Raw genomic sequence first — 12,979 nt, forward strand, 5'->3', positions numbered from 1 at the left:
TCAGGAAGTGCCAGAGATCCTGATTTTCACGTGAAAGCCTCCCACTATTAAATGCCAACTCACTTATTTAAAAACATGGTGCAGGCCAAATAAACCCAAGCCCACAGAGGGCTGTGTGCCACTCTAGGTTAGCCGGCATGCCTATTATACAGATGGGTAAACTGAGGCCCAGGGAGGGGAAGGGGTGAGAACGCAGTGAGTGCCCCACCCTGAGAGCATTTTCCTCTCAATTCCCGGGGACCCTCCTGGCCAGGCCTCACCCTTCTCATCCCCTACCTCCTCGGCCGCAAGAAAAGATGGAGCAAATGCCGGATCCGGGTGTTTGTGGGAGGCCAGATCAACAGGATGGACCAGGAGAGGAGGGCGTAAGTGGGGAGCACTGGTGGGTACCAGGGCCATCTCAGCACCCCTCCCCCTCTGCCCTTGTCCCCAAGTGGCTCAACTCAGTCCAAGTCACAGCTGCGGTGAGGGAGCCCTGGGCAGGAGCAGGTTTCTGTCCATTTCAGAGGTTGTTTCTGCATCCCGTCTCCTTTGCTAAGATGCAGCTGCCCCAGTCCCACCATGACAGGGAGGGGTGTGACGTTTTAAAATCACACACCTGCTCAAAGAGACACCTGTGTGAAAGGAAGGCTGGAGAAGACCCTTCCTCATGAGAAATGAGGCAGAGCTTAGAATCCTTCAGGGCAGTTGTCCACCCCACCCCCAAGCGTGGGTCGCTGTTCCTGGGGAGACAAGAGGTGACTTTAGTAGCCTGGAGATGGGGCAGCAAATCCCACTGGATAAGTGACAATCTACCCCAACTTTGTGGCTGACCCTTCAGGAGGGCTCTCTGCTCGGAACGCATGCTAATCTCCTACCTAAGTAAGCGAGTGTGGCCCTGGCTGGGGGCTTGGCAGGGGACGGCATGCAGCCAGGCGAGCAATAAAAACTCATGGAATGAACAGACGCATTTAAAAATATCTCCATCGTCCAGGATCATTTCTCTGCTGAGCAAGTTCCGACTGGGATTCCACGAAGTTCACGTCCTTCCTGACATCAACCAGAAGCCGCGGGCTGAGCAGTGAGTTCTCCGTAGTGGGGGTCCCAGGCAGAAGGGCCAGTCTGCGCTCTGCACACCGCTCTGTCCATTGCCCCCTCTCTCCGCTGAGTCAAGGGCAGAGGCCCTGTCCTCCCCGTCCCCACCTAGCCTGGGCTCATGGAACGAAAGCAGAAGGGTCGGAGCCTCCAGCTGCTTGTTTTCCTGTTTGTGTGCCTCTCTTTGCATATCAGAGCTCTGGTCTTTGCCTGAAACACACCTGGGCTGGAGGCTGATGAAAGTTGACATGGATGCTTTTTTTAGAACAAGTGTCCTTTAAGCATGTGCAGGTGCAGATCATGGCTGTTCTGCCACCTGAGCAGAGGCTGGTGTATCACCCACAAGGGACCCCCTCACCCCAGGTCTGGGGGCTGAGGGTGTCTCTGGCTACACACTTCCTAAGCCCAGGGTCTGGCTGTTCATAAAAGGCTGATTTTACCTTCAAAGGTGACTAGTGCTCTAAATTTTCTCCAACCACCAGAGTGTTTTCTCAAAGCAGTGGTTCTCAAACTGGTGTTCCCCCAAATCACCTGGAGAGCTTGCGTGAACCCAGCTGGCCAGGTCCCACCCCCAAGATCTGAGTTGGTAGGTCTGGGGAGAGCCTGAGAACCTGCATTTCTAACAGGTTCACTGTGCTGGTCCAGGCATCTGCTTTGAGAACCACTGTCTTAGCGACAATCCATGTAAAGTATTTAGCACCCCGCCCAGCCTAGAGTCAGTGTTCAATCAATGCTGGATTTGTGGCTTTTGCCTACTCGTGTGGCTTCGGAGCCCTGCATTTGACCTTTCTGTGCAGTCAGACTGCCTTCCTCTCCAGATATTGCCTATTTTAAGTTCCTGAAAAAGAAATATGACTGGCCCAGCTTATCCCTTTCTTCCAGGCCAAGGTAGAGGTTACTGGAAAGCCTATTTCTTGGCTACTTTTGGTCCCGTTGGCCTTGGACAGGGTTGGCAGAGTCACGTTCTCCAAAACACATGGCTGGAGGGCAGCTCCTTCTGCAGGGGCTGCAGCAGAGGCTGGTCCCTGCCCCACTGGAGATAAAGGAATGTGCAAAGGCCCCGGGGCAGGACCAGGCAGCTGCAGCCCCATGTTATGTTAACACAGTGATGGTTGGAGTGGGGAAAATGTTGAATGATCCGGGCAAGAACTGCCTGCCTCCCTCCACGAAATGTCAAGTGCTCAGACTGTCAGCAAACCCAATACGAATTGTAGCAAGGCCCAACTGGGGAGTCAGAAGGGATCATGTAAATACTTTTCCAGTCATTCAGTTTCATATTCTTAAAATAAGACTTTAACAATAGGATTTGCTTCCTATAAATCAATCTACTTGAGGTTTTGCAGGACTTTATCTCCTCGATAAAGGTAAGGACCTCCCCTAAGAGGGGAGGAAATCACATTGGGAAGAAAGGGACTATTTAACAGTGATGGATGTACTGACTCCTGCCATTTGCCCAGGCGGTGCTTGGGGCTGCAGGGGCGGAGAGGAGTCATTTGCAGCCCCGCCCCCCAGGGTTTACTCCAGCTCAGTGTAGGCTTCAGAGACGGACCAGAATGCCAAGGAGAATAGGGTCGTGTCTGTTGGTGGAGGAGCAAAGCCTTGAGAAAGGCCATGAACACAGAGAGACAAGGGAAGAAGGCCTTCCCAGTGAGGGAGGACAGTGGGAGCGAGCCCGCAGGCCTCATCCATCACCCCTGCTCTTTAAAATCTCTTGCTTTGCTCTTGCATCTGCCTCCGCCTCCTGGGCTGTTGCTCCCTGTCCTTGCACAGCCAAACATCTCCAAAAAAATGGCACACCCTGTCACTTTTTCCTCCCCACCCCCCCCTCCTCCACCCCACTCCAGTCTGACCTCCACCCCACTGATCCACGAAATCACTCCCGCCAATGTCACAGTGACCCCGCACTGCCAGGTGCCCAGGGCCACTTCTGACCTCATCGTCCTCTGTCTCTCTGCCGTACCGGACAGTGACCCTTCTCGAAATGGTTCTTTTGGCTTCTAAGACGCCACCCTCTACCAGTTCCTCCTCCCTCAACAGACGTTGAGTTTCCTTTGCTGCCTCTTCCTTCTTGATCTGGGTGACACTTGTCCTTGGCATCCTTGGGGTTCGGCCCTGGACCCTCTTCTCTGCTCTTTATTCTGTCCCCAGGTGAGCTCATCTGCCCACGTGGCTGCCCATGGCTGCCTCTGAATGCCAGCCAGTCTGAATTTCTGTCTTTAATAACGGAAGTCAGACCACACAGAACAGCCCCCAACAGCTTCCTGTCTCACTCGGGGCAAGTGACAAAGGCCTGCGCACCTGGGCCTCGTCTCCCCGACCCGCCCTGCGCGCGCCCTGCGCCCACGCTGCTTCTCAAGCAGACCAGGCACACTTCTGCTCGGGGCCTTTGCACCTTCCGTTCGGCTTGCTCCGGCACCCTGCCCTGAGCATCGCTGGCTTCGGAAGGACAGGCATCCTTTGGGTCCAGAGGCCTTCCCGACCCCCCTGAGTCCCATCCCAGTACCCAGTTTGTGCCTCCATCAAACTGCTGATCTGATTTACCGCCCAGCAGAGCCTGAGATCCAGGAGGACAGGGGACTCTGTCAAGTTTGGTCACTGTGTGTAGCACCAAGCCTGGCCCAGCGTAGTGCTCAGTAAACCCTTGGGCATGGTCGGTGGGTGGAGCTGCACCCCACGTCAGCTGTCACAGGAGACTCGTGAGTTCAACATGGAGGCTGCTTTGGTGTCAACGGCAGCGTCAGAACAGGGCGCAGCCTGAAAAGCGTGTCCCTGTGGCACCCTCCAGGGACCTGGTTTCCCTGGAAACGGGACCATCTCACCCGGTCTCACCCGCTCTCTCGGTCCCCAGCACCAAGCGGTTTGAGGACATGATCGCGCCCTTCCGCCTGAACGATGGCTTCAAGGATGAGGCCACCGTCACCGAGCTGAGGCGGGACTGCCCCTGGAAGATCTCGGATGAGGAGATTAACAGGAACAGGGTCAAGGTGCAGGAGGGAGAAGGGTCCTGCTGGGGGTGGGGGTGGGGATGGCAGCGGGCACTCCCCTGGGCCAGGACCCTGTGCCCCTCTGTCCTGAGCTTCCTATCCTGTTAGGGAGGATGGGCCCACCCCTACTCAAGTCCACCTGATCAAGTGCCCTCCGAACACCATCATGCCTTGCTCAGTTCTCTCTGTTTGAAACGATCAGCAGTCCCAACTCTCCCCTCTACCCCCGCCCCCTCCCCTCCCACCCTGTCCTGCTGGTTGTGGTAATAAGGGCAGGCAAGGAAAAACCCAGGAGGGCTGACTTCTCACGGAGGTGAGCTTGGCACTTCATTACCATGGGGGTCCCCTTCCTTCTCGGAGGCAGGCGAATTGATAATAATTTAGGGGGAACAATGCCTGCATCCTGTCTGGGATGTTAAAAGAGTCCCCTGAGCTTGGCAGGGACTGCTCCTGAGGCCGTGAGAAGTGACGGAGTGGCTTTTCCCCGCCCCAGTCCCTGCGGCAGGTGAGGCTGAATGAGATTCTGCTGGATTACTCCCGAGATGCAGCTCTCGTCGTCATGTGAGTAGCAGGAGGAGAAGCCTGTGTCGGAGGCCAAGGTCGTCTGTATTGGAAGGGTGGCCACTGCTGGGTGTCAGGAGACCTGGTCCTAAGAGGGTCTGCCCAGGGCCAGCTGGTAGTACTTGGCTTCATGACCTTGTGTAGGAAAGATTTCACAACATGAGTCCAGGGGACTATGAGGGTACGTTTATTAAAGCTGGGGACAGTGAAACGGGAAGGGCCTAGCACAGAAGCAACAGGAGAGCCTAGGCTGGGCTGCCTGAGCTCACTGGGAAGTCAGAGAGAAGGGGTCCTGGGGACAGGTGCAGGGGGTCAGCCCAGGATGAGCTGCCGCTGCCCTTTGCTCCCTGGTTGCAAGTCTCCTGGGGACCCTTAAGAGTTGAGGAGATGTGTGCCTGTCGTGGGCAGGGGGAAAGGGACAGGCAGAGAGCATGCCCTGGGTCTTTTGTCTTGAGGCCTTTCTCTCTGTCTTGCAGGCGGGAATCTTAGGGGAGGTCTGGGGTGGGGGGTGGATCTCAGCAGAATAGTCATCAGTTCCACAGGTGAGCCCTGTCAGGGTCGTGGTCTCCCCTGATTGGTCAGTGACAGGGCAGGGGGTTGTTAGTCATTGCAGTTGGTCCTGGTGTCCCCCACCTGGTTTTGCTGCTTTTCTGGGACTGGAGCTGAAATGCAACGGAGGCCTCGATGTCATCTCTAGGGAGGTGACCTTCTGTACCTGGCTGTAAATTCCTTGGCCAGCTCGTTCAGCTGTCTCAGTGTCCCCGTTGACTTGTCCTGGCTCACTGGCCTGTCTCCCTGGGGGACAGCCTTACCTGAGAGCTGTTAAACGGAAGTCTTAACTTTCAGGACTGAAGGTCTCTTTAAAAGAAGGGATTTACTGGGCCTTGCTGGGGGGGCGGGGGAGGAAGAAAAGGACAGGAAACCAGGTCCTGGGCCAGGGAGTGTGACCCCCATGGCTGTGCCTGGGGGAAAAGCCAGCAGGGCCAGAGTCCCGGAGTTGTGGAGCATTTTATACATCAGGTAGAGGGGAGAGAGATCTAAGTTTTGGGTTGTGGTTTTTTTTTTAGAGATTTTATTTATTTATTTTTAGAGAGATGGGAAGGGAGGGAGAAGGAAGGAGAAAAACATCAATGTGTGGTTGCCTCTCACGCGCCTCCAACTGGGGACCTGGCCCACAACCCAGGCACGTGCCCTGCCTGAGAATCGAACCGGCGGCCCCTTGGTCCACAAGGCCAGCACTTGATCCACTGCGCCACACCAGCCAGGTGTTGTGAAAGAATTTGAAGTGGGGCACAGGAGTCCTTAAGGAAGCAGCGTCTGCGCCCGTGGATTGGCCGTGGGCTTTGATGGCTGTGCAGGCGCCAGGCTCCCTCTTTTAGATCATGGTGGAACCAGCCACCTGGGAGTTAGACCAGCGCTCCAATACACACGCAGGAGCAGGAGCGTGAGCAGTCCTCCGGTTGGTTTGGCCCTGTGCTGTTTACTGATTAACCCCTTCCTGCCTCTTCCTCCGTCCTCTGGCCTGCTGTCATTTAATTTAGGACACCTCAGAATTGTCTCCTTGTTACTGTCACCAATGACCCTCACCACTGCTCTTCCCTTATCTGTCACAGCCTTTTGCTGCCAAACTCAGCTTGGCAAAGGGGACCCAGGTCATTTCAGAAGAAAATCGATTCCTGCTTGTTTGGGGCTTACCCAACCCTCTTTGGCCCTTGGCCACCCCCTACTGATGTCGGTGCCAAGCCCGGGCAGCAGACGCAGAGGCCGCCACAGCCCACCGGGCAGGCTCCGTGCCAGTCAGACCCTCAGGCTGCCGCGCTGCCGCCTGTGTCCAGCAATGCGCCGCCTCGGCTGGGGACCGGCCAAGGCTGGGTAAATGGGAGGGGACAGTGGCACAGACAGGGTCTCACGGTGGCTCTCCTCTCTCAGAGGCCATGAGGAAGAACATGGCCAGCAATGCCGCCAGAGTGCCCTCTCCCAGAGAGGCCTAGCTCAGAGGGAACGGGGGTATCTGCCAAGGCAAATATTGGCCTTTCTCACATTTCCCGGGGTCCAGCCACCTGGGAATTCTGCAGTTCAGCCAAGAAGCCGATGGGAACGGCTTTTTTCCTACCCTGAAACCAGGACCGAAGGCGCAATCTGTGAGGCCTTGGTGCAGAATTAAAATGTGGGGGCCCTTTGTTCCAAACTTATTAAGACTGTCAAGATGGCGTCAGCAGGGTGTGAAGGCCAGCGTGGGAGCCGCCCAGCATGGCACCCTTCGAAGTACAGGGCTGCGCCAATGTGCAGTTTGCACACCCTCGGAACTGGCTCTGCCTGAAACCATGCTCCCTGGGGCTCTTAGGGAGACAGTTTTTTGAAGTGGAAACGGTGATGAGAAAAAGGGCTAGACTTCTCTCCAAGCTTCTGGCCAGCAGCCTTTAGAGAATGTCCCCAGGGCAAGGTTGGCCTAGGTGAAGACTAGGTCACAGCGCAAGGCAGTGGGACCAGCTTCGTCCTGGGACGGCTCTCCAGCCTTTGCTTGGGTGTGGCACCTGGTGTGTGCCAGCTGGGCTGCGTGGGCATGTCACACCACCCCGTCATGAATGCCACCTCTGTTCAGAGAAGCAGGCTGGGATTTTGTCTCTGCAATCAGCTCATTGTGTGGCCTTAGGCACCTACTTCTCTGAGCCTCAGCTTCCCTGAGTATAGAAAACAGTTCCACGGAGTGATTTTTAAGATTTATTGAAGTCAGTGAGGCTAACAAGTGTATCTGCCACTACAAGGAGTCAGGCTCTCGGCAGCTGGGAGATGACCACCTGCTGGCACCTGGCACCTCCCCCGCCCCCCCATGCCCCATAGGGAAGGCTATTCCCTGCCCCACAGCCTTTGTGGGATTAGCCGAGAGATAACATTGAGTCCAGTCACCTTGGAGGAGCCGCCTGCACACCCTGTCCCAGCCCGTGGTGGCAGCCGGCAGCTGCTGCTCAAAGGAACCGGCTGTTGTCTGTCAGGCCGACCCCTCCGGGAGGGTCCGGGAGGGTGGGGAGCTGCGTTTTTGTACCGCTAATCTCCAACCCCACGGCCTTCTGAAAGTTCACTTTGGGCGTCACTTCAGCAGAACCGCCAGAGGGCTGGCGAACATGACAAATTCCTCCATTCCTTCCAGATCAGGGTCTGGGCTGGAGTCCAGAAACCCGCATTCCCCAGAAATTCCGAGGAAACAAAAATCCTCCCAAGCCTTGGTAACATGACAAAAGCACATCTTCCAGCATTTTTGGAGCACAGGGGACCGTTTTCTAGATCCGGTTTGAGGCAGAATTTGGTTGTTTACTGCCTACAAATCGGCAGTTTATCTGATTACAGCCACATTTCAGTTTAACGAGCGCCGCTGATAAACCAGGCTTGTAACCGGCCCGGCAGCCTGGATTAACAACCTTATCTGTGGTCCAACTTTGGAGTCTAGACCCCTCTTGTTTCTATAAAGACTTCCTCCTCAAAGCGCAATAGTAATCATCAAAATAATCATCAACATTGCATTTTATGGATTGAGCCTGTCTGACACTCAGGTATTGGGCCTTCTTAATTTTCAAAACTCTGTGGAGTGGTTCTATTTTACCCACAGCCCTTCCCCCAAACACACTCTCTCTCTCTCTCTCTCTCTCTCTCTCTCTCTCTCTTTCTCTCTCTCTCTCTCTCGAAACGGCTAAGCAACTTGTCCAGGGCCTCGCAGCTATGAAGCAGCCATTGCGTTTTGATTCTGACGTGGGGTTACCGCTTTGCATTCAGGTTAGATCCAAGGCTGCCTCTCTTTGTGGCTCAGAGACACAACTGTGAACAAAAGGTCCCTTGTGCCGGAGTGGCTTTATTTCTAAATATAAGTAGCTTAAGGCGCACACATCCTGTGAGCAGGAATAGTGTCTGTGCCTGGCGCTGGGCTGCATGCGGAGGGAGCCTGTTTCTCCCCTAAGTGGCCAGGCTCCGCCTGAGAGGCCACAGAGGGGTGATGGACATCCCCCACCCTGATAATGCAGCCACCAGTCCCTCTCGGCCTTGGAAGTTTCTGAGTGCAGTACCTGAAAATGATGTCATAGTTCCCAGAGGGCATTTTCAGCCTTTGGCATAACTGTTAAATCAGGAAGTCTGGTTCGTTTCAGTATGTCACTTCCCTTTCCCTGGAAAGTCACCGGACACATATTCATTCTAAGGTGACGCTCAGTTAATGAAATTTCCTTGTTCCCACATGCCTTTCCCCATCCTGGAGATCATGCTTTTTCAAAGAGGATAGTGTTGCCCCAAATGAAGCTTTGAGGGTGGAATTTTAAATACGGGGCATGCTGTTTTGGGACCTGGATTTGCCCTCTCAGCGGAAGTGGGGGTTGCAGTGAGCAGAGGCAGCTGGGTGGGCAAGCCCAGGGCCTTGGGTCCATCCCGGCTCTGCCACTTACAGACGTGGTCGCCTCCCGCTGGTAAATAATAAGGAGGGATGGTAACAGCCACTGATCTGGGCTCACGACATCCTGGCAGGGGGCCCTGTGTGTCCTCACCCCAGGAAAGAGAAAACTGAGGCTCGGGGCCAGGGAGCCATCTGTTGAAGTCACATGGCTGAGGAAGTGGCAAAGCCACAACCCAGACAGCTTCTCTGTCACACGGCCCATCCTTTCTGCCTGGGACTCCCCAGCTGGGGGAAAGGGCAGTGCTGCAGGTCCTGCCCTTTCCCCAGCGTTGCTTTGAGGGTCATATGAAATAATTCCTGTGGACCTTCTTTGGGAAAATAAACAAGGTACCGTTCCATGTAAGGTGCTGGGGCCCTAACTTCCTGGGACCCCAGCTGGCTCTGTGAGATGCGGGCTTTTCCCAGAGCCGAGAGCTGGCCAGGCGGGGTCACCGGGATGGATTTTTGGAGTCTCAGGATGGTGGCAAAGCCACTGCCCGAAATAGTCACAAAACTACGGCTGGACATTCTCCCAGGGCAGCTCATTATTTGCACAGCATTGCAGTACAAACAAGAAGCCCTCCCAAGGCAAGGGCGAGACCTGCTCTCAGGCCTTACCTACAGGGCAGGGAGCAGGATGAGGACCCTCAGCTGAACATGTCACATGGTGGTGGCCACAGGCAAGCGTGTGGCTGGAGGAGCAAGGCTGGCGTGACTCAAGTCGCCTGAGGGGTGGAGTCACCCACTTAACATCCCAACTGCATCAGATCTTGTTCCAGGAACAGGGGAAGGGTAGTGATTAAGACAGACCCAGCCTGCTCATGAATAAACAGATACATTCTCGTGGGGGTGGGGAGACAGATAGCAAACAAATTAATGGAAAGAGGATTTTGAGAATGTGACGTGCTGGGAACACAGTGACACAGGGTGGTGTGCTAGAGAGAAATGGGGGCCTGCTCTAAAGGGGGGTGACCAGAGAAGGCGGTGCCCTTAAGCCAAGATCTGGGTGATTCAAAGGAGCCAACTAGGTTAAGAGCTAGGGATGCTGCCTTCTGGGTGAAGAGAGCATTCGGTGCAAAGGTCCTGGGGCAGGAGCAAGCTTGCCTTTTATTTTTCAGGGCTAGGAAGAAAGGTACTGTGGCTGTAGGGCCGTGAGCAAGGCTAAGGGTGGGGGGAGGTAAGCTTGGGGAGGCTGGTGGGGACCAAATCACGGGGGCCTTGCAGATCGTGGCTTTGGTCAGAAATGCTTCATGGCCAAAGGTCCATTTGGAGTTATGCCCTTACGGAGAGTGGGAGGTCATTCTTAGGGTGGCTGAGAAGAAGCAGCTCCGAAGGGGTCACCAGACAGAGTTCCTGTTCAGAAAGTAAACTGCAAAAGCTGGGCTACCTGGGCAATTTCTTGTCTGCCTTTCTTCTTGTCTTGCAGCACCTTGCCCATAGGGAGGAAGGGGAAGTGCCCAAGCTCGCTGTACATGGCCTGGCTGGAGACGCTGTCCCAGGACCTCAGACCTCCTGTCATCCTGATCCGAGGAAACCAGGAAAACGTGCTCACCTTTTACTGCCAGTAACTCCAAGCTTGGCCTTGCCTGCCGGAAGCCGAGGGTGTGTGGGACAGTTACCTCTCCACGGGGAAGAGACCAGACCCATGTGCTGCCACATTCTAAGCCGCAGCATCTGATGATCGACTGAAGAAGCTGGTAGATTTCCAAACTCAGACCCCGCTCCCATGGGCCACATCCTCTGGGCTGGAGAAGTAGCATTTGAAGTTGGGTGGAGATTTTCCTGGTGAATCCATAGTCCTTTTAAGTTCTTTTGATTTTGATTACAACAAATTAAGATTTCAGTCTTTGATTTATAGACAAGTTTGAGTCAGAGTGCTGGGTGCGCCTCTTGGCCGTTTCCTGGGAGTACTCCCTCACCATGCCTGTCTCCTCCAAGGCCAGGAGAAGAGGCACCTTGCGTACACATACCTGTAGCCCTTGCAGGACGCATGAAGGGCTCTTGGAACCTCCATGACAATGCAAATGTCTTTAACTGCCTCCTTTACTTTCAATAACAATGTGCCTTCATGATTTTGGCTGCTTCTCTGGTAGACTAGGGACTTTCAAATTTTGGGGGTCTACAACCCACAGTAAGAAATGTATTTTATATTGAGACTTGGCACAAATGCACACTGAATTGAAAGCGCCCCCAAACAATACTTATCCTTATTACAGGGGACACGTGCCGATATTTGCTGTTCTAACTCTTTTTCACCTTTGAACGTTGGTTGCAATCCACTAAACTGAGTTTGAAACCCACTAATGGGTGGTGACCCATGGTTTGAAAAACATGGGAGCAAGGTCGTGATGGGCCTCACTAACATGGCCCCCCTCCTCATCCCTTGGGGAAGAAAAGAGAACTAACAAAAAACCACTCTGGAGGATTGTTGACAGGGATGGTGGGCGTATCAAGAAAGAGCTTCAAAGGAGGGGCAGGATTTAGGGAGTCTTGGGGAAGGCATTCAGTTTCAGGTTTGGCTGGGGATAGGGAATGGAGATTTCGTGAGGGATGAAGGTATGGTGGGTCAGGAATGGAGAAGCAGAGGCGTGTGGGTGTATAAAGAAGGCAAGAGCGAGCAAAGGACCAGAAAGGCGCACACCCAGTCCAAGGCCAGGTGAAAGGACAGGGGAGGAGGGGCCCTCGGTAAAAGATGGAGCGAGCAGTGGTGTAGGTGGTCTTAGGATGGGAGTCAGAGTTCAGGGGACCTGGGGAAGATGGACCTTGTCCATGCAAGGGTGTGTGGGCTCCCCTGGATTGAGCACCCCCAGAATGCACCAACTGGGCTTGGATGCAAAAGCAGAATGAATGTTAAGAGATGCCTAATGCCAGTGGGGTGTGCTCCCTGAAAGGGCATTTCAGCTCTAGATGCCTGTGTGCAGCCGGAAGTGGACTGCTGGCAGACACGGTGGGCTGGGTCTTTTCCAGTAGTAGCATGTGCGTGGCAGAAGGAACAAGGCATCTCTGGGTCTGGTGGGCCTCCCTCCAAGCCCACTGAAGCACCCACTTAGTAATGAAGACAAAAATCTCTGTCTTACGGTTAGGACTCGAAGTGTTACTGGACAGGAGCCTGGCCCTGCGCGGGTCTTCCCAGGGCCAGCTGTAGTGTGTGGGCTCTTGACTTCATGTAGGAAAGATTTCACGACATGAGTCCAGGGGACTATGAGGATCCACTTACTAAAGAAGCTGGGGACAGTGAAACAGGAAGGGCCTAGCATAGAAGAAGCAACAGGAGATCCTAGGCTGGGCTGCCTTAGCTCACTGGGAAGTCAGAGAAAAGGGGACTTTGGCGACAGGTTCAGGGGAATGGCCTGGGACAAGAGGCCGGCTGCCGATGGCCTTAGAGTTGAAGGGACTCCTGCCTGTGAAGAAAGCAGTGGAGGAAGATGAAGGAAAAGAAATGGTGGGGACCGCTCCCCAGAGGAAGAGCATGTGTGTGTGTGTGTGTGCGCACTGGGTCCTTTGTCTTGAGGCTTTTATCTCTCGAAGGTGCAGGTGGGAATCTTAGGGAAGGTCTCAGGGGAGGGTCTCGGGAGGATAGTCATCAGCTCTCCAGGTAAGCCCTTTCAGGATGGTGGTCTCCACTGATTGGTCAGTGACAAGGAGGGGTTGTTAGTCATTGCAGCTGGTCCTGGTGTCGCCCACCTGGTTTTGCTGCTTTTTTGGGTCTGGAGTTGAAATATATGTGAGGCCCAGATGTCATCTCTAGGGAGGTGACCTTCTGTGTCAGGCTATAAATTGCTGGGCCATTGTGTTCGGCTCTCTGTCTCAGTTCCCCTATTCCACTTGCCAGGAAATTGGTCTCAGAAGGGCATTAGCATTTCTGGCGTCCTGACGCTGTAGAGAACAAAGGTTCTGGTCTCCCAGGCCTTCTGCTTATCAGGACTCCCTGCTGGGTTGACTGTGG

General features: G+C 54.5%; 1 protein-coding gene across 2 annotated transcripts in view; it reads left to right on the top strand.

Annotated features, from left to right (window-relative positions):
• Positions 1-11,105, top strand: part of SLC12A3 (solute carrier family 12 member 3) — a 29,835-nt gene extending 18,730 nt beyond the window's left edge. For both annotated transcript variants that reach the window (XM_090260154.1, XM_090260155.1), the window contains 5 exons: positions 254-365; positions 974-1,060; positions 3,923-4,058; positions 4,552-4,619; positions 10,460-11,105. In XM_090260154.1, the coding sequence (XP_090116280.1) occupies positions 254-365; positions 974-1,060; positions 3,923-4,058; positions 4,552-4,619; positions 10,460-10,601 (545 nt within the window). In that variant the 3' untranslated portion in view covers positions 10,602-11,105. The remainder of the gene's footprint in view (positions 1-253; positions 366-973; positions 1,061-3,922; positions 4,059-4,551; positions 4,620-10,459) is intronic.
• Positions 11,106-12,979: the final 1,874 nt, after the last annotated feature.

The sequence above is a fragment of the Furipterus horrens genome, unplaced genomic scaffold (genome assembly GCF_987537825.1).
Source record: "Furipterus horrens unplaced genomic scaffold, mFurHor1.1.pri manual_scaffold_13, whole genome shotgun sequence".
Taxonomy (NCBI): Eukaryota; Metazoa; Chordata; class Mammalia; order Chiroptera; family Furipteridae; genus Furipterus; species Furipterus horrens.